The 9,128-nt window shown below is 38.1% G+C and overlaps 1 protein-coding gene across 1 annotated transcript; it reads left to right on the forward strand.

Annotated features, from left to right (window-relative positions):
- Positions 1 to 8,274: 8,274 nt before the first annotated feature.
- On the forward strand, positions 8,275 to 8,835 carry LOC110934202 (ethylene-responsive transcription factor ERF017). Its single transcript, XM_022177385.2, has one exon. The coding sequence runs from the start codon at positions 8,275 to 8,277 to the stop codon at positions 8,833 to 8,835; it is 561 nt and encodes a 186-aa protein (XP_022033077.2).
- Positions 8,836 to 9,128: the final 293 nt, after the last annotated feature.

Here is a 9,128-nt window from a genome sequence, read left to right on the forward strand (position 1 = left end):
CTTTATGAAGTTAGATCCTTGTGGTGTTGATGATGGCCAGCGGCAACTCGATCATCTTCATCTTTTGAGCGCCTTCACGTCGTGTCTTCATTCTGAAGCTTGTCATCGACCATGTTCTCCTTGCCTTTATAATCTGCACATGCAAGAAATCTAAACGCGTAATGAGAACAACTGCTTAGAATATAGTTAGCATAAACAAATGACACACGTATGACCATGTCACAATCAAACACGTCCGACAATTTGAAAGTTTAATAAATTTGTCAATTTTAGTTTAACTTTCAAAACTTGCAAATTTTGACCGTTTATGAAGATTTAGTCAATTTCGGTTTTCGTTCAGGTTTCAGGTAACGAAGACTCGAGATCCAACATCGTACAATCGAAAATAAAGTAGAACTAAAATCTTTTTGGCTTTTTGAATTTTTCAAATGTAAAGACTGAAAGCGGTAAATAAATATATACATACATTCTTTTTTTTTTGAGTTTCGAGGGTAAGAGAATCATATCAGTGTACGGTCAAGCCAAAACACTCTTGTTGTTCAATTAGTTAACATTAAGATAAGCATCCTATAACAATTATCGGTATTGTTGTCCACTTAAGCTCAACTTATCAGATGTAATCATGTTTAGGAGATACGTTAAGGTATGATTTATACTTACCGACCGGTGTTCATCCACATCACGACACATTCCTGTATCAAGGTATGCACGAGAGTTCATCTTACCGGTGAGTATACCGATTATCATCTGTTTGACCGTATATGATGTGAGATTCTCACTTATTTTGATTTGAAAACAAGCCCTATGTGATATAATCACTTATTGATGAGGAACTTGATTTTCATATGCATGAAGGCACAGGAGCAAGTCCGTGAACAGGTCAGTACTTCCGTACAGCAGAGAGACGAACTTGACTCCCGGAAAGATGTGATATTTTATCACTTATTTGATATGGACATGTGATTGTTTATCACTTATTGAGGTCGAATGCAGTATGTAATATGTACACGTATGTATAGTATCATGGAAGATCTAGACTTGCGTCCCCGTTATTTTTCGGTAAAAGATACAACCATGATACCCAGATGATAAGCAGCATAAAGACCGAATATCTCAGAACCTCGGCAATCTCTCAAACGAAATTTCGGTACTAAGACCATATGCCAATGAATGGTTCCCACCTGATCTTCAGTCGATTAAGATTTATATCACCCTGCACACTTTAAAATGATTGTGAGCCTACCGATACATCTTATATAGAGCTGCTTATCGTTTTGCATTTAAGGTTTAAAGAGGTTTGGATAGACCACTGATGTACTATCATTTTCTCTTTTGCTCGCCAGGAAACTCATTTTTGCTTTTCTATTGTTTTTGTGTTTTTGAAATTTTTCGATGTTTTTGGATTTTCAGATTTTTGGATTTACTCCCCCTAAAATCAATAAACTAAGACAAATTTAAAACACAAAGGTATTTACAAAAATGATTTTCCGATGTTGGTTTACTCGTATTTTACCTCAATGCCGTTTACCAAAATTAATTTTAATCAGAAATGATTTTATTGAATTTTGGAAAAATCAGTTGGCATGTCGGTAAGCGGTGCGGACCATGACAACATTGACGAGTTTCATAGAGAAACAATCACGTGTGAGGTGATATTCGAGATCAATGTGTCAGGTCAAAGAGTGCTGTATGAGATGATAATAATTCATAAAGCAGCTTAAAAATCAACAAGTATAGGAGAGATTAGAAATTTTAAAAACCGTATCCTGCAACTGTTTCGTGCATTGCAAGGAATCTGAGCACTCTCCCAAACTGGATATCCACCCGGTGTGGACTTCAAAGTCGATTTTGTAGCTACTGGAGAATCTCTTCACAGCAACATGATCAAAAACCTTTGGTTCCGGCTGGTCTTCCACATTGCACCAGCGAAGGTCTTTGTCTTCCTCTTGAGAAGTAGTGTGTGGTTGTTCAATCCACGCCAAGACATTTGCACATCCGGTGTAGTTCGTTCAACAAACACATTTTCTTCAATCACACCGCGAAGAAATGTACACTGCACGTTTATCTTGCTGATTGTGAACTTCAGACGTGCTTCTAGTGCGTACAATTTATTCAAATCTTTCCTGAGTACCCGATCAAGAACCATAACAACCAAATTTTGGCACGTTCTTCATTTGGTCGAATTTTACAACTTCATTCAGCCACATTCTTTCATCAGACATTTTTGTCTTCTTTTCTTTTTCCTTCCTCTCCATCAATGACAACAACATTCTCCTAGATATAACAATATTTCGGAGCCTTATGTCGCCAATCTTGTGCATGGACGCTCCACTATCAACAATCCTAAGACTATCAATAGTTCCTCCTGGAACATCCTGCACACTCATTCAGAAATTAGTTGGAGAGGGGGACCCAAGCCTTCACAGACTTGGGTCGTCCGTCATCATCAAGAATTGTAACATCCATTTCCCGATGATTCGGAATTGATGCAGCTCCCCCTGAAACAGTTACTGGTTTTGGTATCCAAATCTGTTTCTGTTTTTCATGTTTAACATCAGATTTAACAGATTTTGTTTGGATGACCTCCGATTTTAAAACTTTTTCAACTTCTTTTCTTTGTTTCTTTTTCTGTTTCTTTTCTCGTTGTTTAACAAAACGAGGGTCCTGTTTTGGTGAAACAGATCGTTTATGGTAATCATTACCATGGGGGGCATCAATTTTTGACTTTCTCTTGGTGAGATATGGACAATTCTTAATGATGTGTCCATACTCACAGCATTCAAAGCATGATCTCCGCTCAACAAACCTCGGAGTATCATAACTGTAATAGCTGGATGATGAACTTCGTGATCTTGAGGTACTTGGTCCTACATCACAACCGTTTGTTTGTTGTGTATAGTTGTTTTGACTGTTTCTTTTCAAAATTTTACTTTGTTTAACAGAATCCTTGTTGGATTTGTTTTTGAAAGTATCAATTTTATCAGTCCCTCTTGATTTCACGAAGTTTATCTTCCGATCCTTTTTCTTGTTTTCGCCCTGTTTGCCTTTTCTATTCTCTTGGGCGGCATGATTTTGTTCATGGGGATCATCAACCTTTGCTTTCAACTTATGAAGATATGGACAATTTCGAATTATATGTCCAATTGTACCACATTCAAAACAATATCTTCGTTCAACAATCCCCGAAGCATCATGTGATCGTCTTGCCGACGATGATGAACTTTGTGATCCCGAGGTACTAGGTTTTGAACAGTTTGGATCATTTCTTTTCAACACTGTTGCTTGTTTAACAAAATCTAAGTTAGATTTGTTCTCAAAAGTTTCGATTTTGTCCGTTCCCTTAGATTTCACAAAGTTCACATTCTTGTTTTTCTTTTGGGTCTGTTTCTTCTGACCCTGAGTCGGTGCTTTTCCTTTAGGTTTGGTATGATTTGTCTGCCTTTTCTCTGTTGGTAATTTTTGATTGCCATATTGTTTTCGAATTTCAGCCTTTGGAATAGGAGGACACTGTGTAACTGTAACACGTGATCCTGTTTTTCCCAAAAACTTACTTGTCGAATTTTGAAAGACTTCACTGATTAATGATTGATTAACATTCTTAATCGGAAAATCTTTGTCTGAATAAATTTTATCATCACCAACGAGAATGTACAGCAAGTTCACACCCTCCGACTCTTGTGCAGACGAGGACTCGATTGCAACAGTCTTAGCGGGTTTTGCAGGAGGATCACATAGAATGTAATTCTCGAGAGGTATGTCCCCATCTTTGACTTCCGCATCAGACTTTGCTGGGACAGCATCATCAGATTCATCATTAGAAGAATCAGCATCCTCAGTAATGACTGGAGGATCCTGATTCAGTTCAGCAGAGGACACACATGTATCTGCTGATACATCTGAATTGGATGACACATCTTTCTTATATCCGAGTCCTGTTGCAAACTCCTTTACATCTAGAGGAACAGACGGTTCAAAGAACACTCTATCCTCCTCGTCAGGCAATGCATTATAATTATGTCTCACTGGTGGTGGACATTTCTTGTAGCCTATGCATGTGACATCCCGTTTTTCTTTCTGAACGTCAATGATGTGATCCAACACATAGCTAGAGCTCAAATAACTGTCTAGCTTAAGTTGGATCGCCTCACTTTCGATTTTCACACAAGCCATCTCTTTTTGCATAGTCTCAAGGCGAGATATATACAAATTTATGTCAGTTTGTTTTCTGGAAACCATTTTTGTTAATTCGGTTTTATCTTTCTTCAAGTTCTCAATTACCGACTTAAACTCTTTTTCATGGTTCTCATAAAACATGTTGGCTTCAGTGCATTTTGAAAGATCCACGGTCAACTTCTGGTTGTGGATAAATGTCACATCATATTTCTCTTGCAAAGCTTCGTGTTTGCTTTGCAATTCACACCACTTGGCATTCAATGAAACATGTTTGTCTTGCAAGTCAAACAAACTAGCTTGTAAAGCATCATGTTTGCCTTGCAACTCAGACATGTTTGCTTCTAGATCAGCACACTTAACTCTTAATCTAGCACAATTATCACAATCTACAGCAGTGGGTTTATCGGCACATACCTGACTGGAATCACTCTCAGGTGTTGGCCTTTCTGCATTAGAATTAATAACCTCCCTTGATGATTCACATTTGGATCCATCCTCGCTCGAACTTGAACTTGAAGTTGTATCACCCTCAACTGAAGTTGAGACATCTTCATCTGAACTTCTGTCATGTTCAGAACTGTCATCATTTCCCAAGGATTCACCATTGCTTGCATCTTTGACAATTTCAGCATACAACGCCGATTTTGTCTGACTACTGTTCTTTGTATCAAGAGATGACGGTTCTACAGTAGAACGGTGGTGTTGTAAACCAACTGGGGGTAATGGATTTCCATACAAGTCTGTGGTTGGAGCTGGCTTTACAGGAACTTGTATTGGATTGCCAAACCAATCTGTTGTTATTTTCGGTTCACTTTGCTTTTGATTAGTAACCGATGCCCACATTTCTGCAGTAATTCGAGGTGGTGTGGGAGATTCGGCCCATGATGGAGATAAACTTGTACACGTGTATTTTCCACTGTCTGGAGTCGTTGTACCCAACCATGAGGGAGTGGAACCCGAACTTGTATATTTTCCACTGTCTGGAGCCGGAGTTCCCCACCAACTCGGATTCATCTTTGATAAGAAAAATAAATTCTATATCAATGTCTCGAAAGATGATGGCCACCCGGAAGATCACACAGAGCCGAAGGATCCTGGTTCGAAAGATCTGAAAAACAGAAACTTGTTAACAACAAACAGACCACAATCGAAAGATCAAATCTTGTTCGAAGGATCAACAGTGCTCGAAAGATCACTGTTGTATCTCGAACAATGATTTCGAAAGATTCACAAACTCGAAGGATTCACTATTTGAAAGATCCTTATCTTTCGAGTATATATCCTTATCTTTCGATGAACTGTCTTTCGAATAGATTCCCTGGTTCGAAGGATAACACTCTGACTTCGAAGGATGGGTCGAAAGATGTATATCTATCGAAGCTTCCTTGATCGAAAGATGGTCTTTCGATGTCGAAAGATATCCTTCGAAACCCACTGACACACTGACACTGATGTGAAAGGTTGGTGAAAAGGTGATGGGTTGGTGAAGGTCAACTTTCGGCAAAAGGTATGGTCAGACGTACCTTTCTACCAACTTTGAAAAAGTTACCCAAAATGGACAACCCTATCCACAAACCAGTCACCGGAATAATGACCGGAATTTGGCCGGAAATTACAAAGTCTCTTAAAAACAAGTTTTTAAGTTACCCAACCCAACCTTGAACACTCCCGAAAGGTTTAGAACGCATTTTTATGCTAAGAAGTCCAAGAAAAACACTAAAAACGGGATCTAAATCAAGTGTCCAAACACACCAAGAACTTGAACAAAACCCGGGTTTAAACAAGGTAAAGAGCCTTAGCTCTGATACCACTTGTAGGTCCCTCTTCGGAGGATGACGAACCTTAACCTTGTTATACTAACCCACTAGCAAGTGCGGAATCCAAGCTAGTGAGCAAACCGGGATGAAACAAGCACAAACACAAACACACAAAGATTCACCGATTAACACCACTTGTATTAATGCGAATGAAAGGTTCCGGTTATAAGCACAATGTTCACAAATGTGTTTTGCAAACTCTCAAAGTGTGTGTGTGTTTCGGACAGAATGCTCTCAAGAATCTCTCTATCTCTCGGTGTGCATCTATCTCTCTGTGTCTCTTGTGTCACTTTAAAATGAACACACTGCATGGGTATTTATACCCAAACACAACAGGTCTGGTCGAAGGATCATTCAGAATGACCGAAAGATCATCTGTCGATCACAAAGCCCTCGAAGGATCCATATTTACCTCGAAGGATGGTATATCCTTCGAGGTTCAACAGTATCCTTCGTTGGACATCTTTCGAGCTCATCGAAGGATAGACATAATCCTTCGATGGCCCATCTTTCGACTCAGACACTTTACAAACATATTCCTAACTGTTGGTCCAAGTCAAACCAGGAGGACGGTTGACTTGGTCAACTTACAGGACTGACAAGGACATCGTTTATATCGTGACCGAATACAGACAAAGTACAGACACAAGTGCACCAACATAAACAAACAAGGTTTGAGTTTCACATACACAAACCATCCACCTGGAGGTAGTCACAAACGATTCTAGCCACTCATTATCATGACTTGATCTTCTAGGTTGTTGTTGATCTTGATTGCATGAGAGATTCGATGAAAATTGAGGTTGGGAACTTGAAAATTCGTCCTTGGGGGAGGGGGCCAAAAAAACTAGAGTTGAAGGTACTTGTGTTTGGCGTTGAAGATATCTTTAAATAGGGTGAAGACTCAAACTTTCGCATGCATGTCTAATGTTTGGCGCAAGGTTGCGCTCTGTAATGTGTTGAACGTGGCACAAGGGTGTGCCAGACTGGCACCACCTTGCATCAGTCATTGGTTTCATTCACTATTTTCGTTTTTTCAGCTCCTGTCTTGCGTATAAGCTTTCAATCCTTCATAATTGTTCTTGAAAACCTCCCGTTAACCTCAGGTACTTGCGAATCAAATCAAAATCAAATATTATAATTGGTTCACAAAAAAGACACCGAGGTCTGTTCATAGGAGAACAAAGATCCATAAAATCGCATAAAAAAACCAAAATACATCACATTCTACCTAGACAAGAGCAAACCGAACACCACACCTGATATCGCTCAACTGTTTTAATGCACAAGTTCAACTACTTTTAATTTATAATAGGTATTGTGGTTTGGTTTTCATTATATTTATATGAATTTCGATTACAACATTTTTTTTACACTCTTCTATTCATGTACACACGGGTTTAAAACCTATAAATATAAAGAAGTTTTTAGAAATGTGTAATTGACATTTGTAACTATATATAATATTAATACGTAAATTGTAAACGTAACATTACCAAATATAGGACATTCAATATTGTATATAAAAAAGTTTTTAATGATTTGTAATTTGTATTTTACATTTGTAAGTTGTAAATGTAAAACTAATACCTAAATTGTAAACGAAACTAAATATAATATGGATTTATTTAACATGGATCTTTCTTAACTTCAAAATTTTTGGTACCCAACTGCGTGTACCATAATATATTAAGAGTAATAGGGATGTGAATACTATCCTTTGTTATATGCTATTTTTTTATTGTTTTAACTTTCAGTTTCATCTCTTGTCTTTTATATAACATACTCTTTTAATCAATTTAGTTTTTAATTAATTTGCTTTTTTCTCTAATAAATGACGTTCGTTAACATTTCATATACAACGAAATCAATATTATCAAGCAGGGTGGTATAGTTTTGATTAATTTTAGAAATTAAAATATATAATCATTCGTATATGATTGATTTCAGAAATTAACATGTAATGATTCGTATATAACTGATTCTAGAAATTAAGATTTTTAGGTCCGCTTTTGATGTTTAGTATAACTGTAAAAGTCAACGATAGCAACTTTTTGGATGATTATCTGGGCTGTGCGAAAAACAACAGAATTTTTGTGAGATTCTCTTTTTTTTTTTTTGAACCCCGTGTGAGATTCTTTTAAAGGTCGCGTTGACATTTCACTTATCAGTCGAAGCCTTATTTCGTCTTCTTCTGCGCTGACCTTTACAAGACACACATATATATCAAGTCGTATAGTTATGAAGTGAGTAAGAGTAACAAACACTAAAAAAAGATTCGGTAATGATGAAACCTGAATCACAAAGAGGAGGATCTTCTTCTATGCATGAGCCAAAGTATAGAGGTGTGAGACTGAGGAAATGGGGGAAATGGGTGTCCGAGATCAGGATGCCCAACAGCCGTGAGAGGATCTGGTTAGGCTCATACGACTCACCCGAGCAAGCGGCTCGAGCTTTCGATGCGGCAGCCTTCTGTCTTCGTGGGCATGCTGCCAAGTTCAACTTTCCTGACCAACCACCCAACATTCCTGGTGCAACTACTCTTTCTTCATCCGAGATACAAGCTGCTGCGGCTCGCCATGCTTACTCGGTTCCTGATGCGGCTCGCCATACTTACTCGGTTCCTGATGCGCCCATGGAGATGCACTCAGAGTCCTCATCGTCTTCGGTTGTCTTACAATATAATAATATTAATAATGTGATGGATTATGGCATATTTCCAGGGTTTGATGACTATTTCATGCAGCCACCACCTATGGTGCCTCAGTTCCCAGATTACAATGAGGATAATTCAAGCGATGATGGGGATATCTCGCAAGGCCCATCATTCCTCTGGAACTATTAATCAGTTCAGTCGTACCATGAACCATATATATACTTATATTACTACATGCATACATTAATAAACATGCATACACTCAATTACCAGAAAATTAAAGACTCTGAATTCTGGAAGAGTGACATGTACTCCATGCTTGTGACCAGCTGGTCAGTAAACATCAAGTTAATTATAATGTTTTCATGCAATATGCTTTCATTAATAGATTGCTCACTCAGTTATATACACCTACTATATGTAATATGCTTTCTTTAATAGATTGCTCACTCAGTTATATACACCTACTATTGAAAGTAAAG

This window comes from Helianthus annuus, chromosome 4, assembly GCF_002127325.2.
Source record: "Helianthus annuus cultivar XRQ/B chromosome 4, HanXRQr2.0-SUNRISE, whole genome shotgun sequence".
Lineage (NCBI taxonomy): Eukaryota > Viridiplantae > Streptophyta > Magnoliopsida > Asterales > Asteraceae > Helianthus > Helianthus annuus.

Excerpts from the sequence above, each read along its gene's own strand:
- LOC110934202 (XM_022177385.2), top strand. The coding sequence starts at position 8,275 with ATGATGAAACCTGAATCACAAAGAGGAGGATCTTCTTCTATGCATGAG.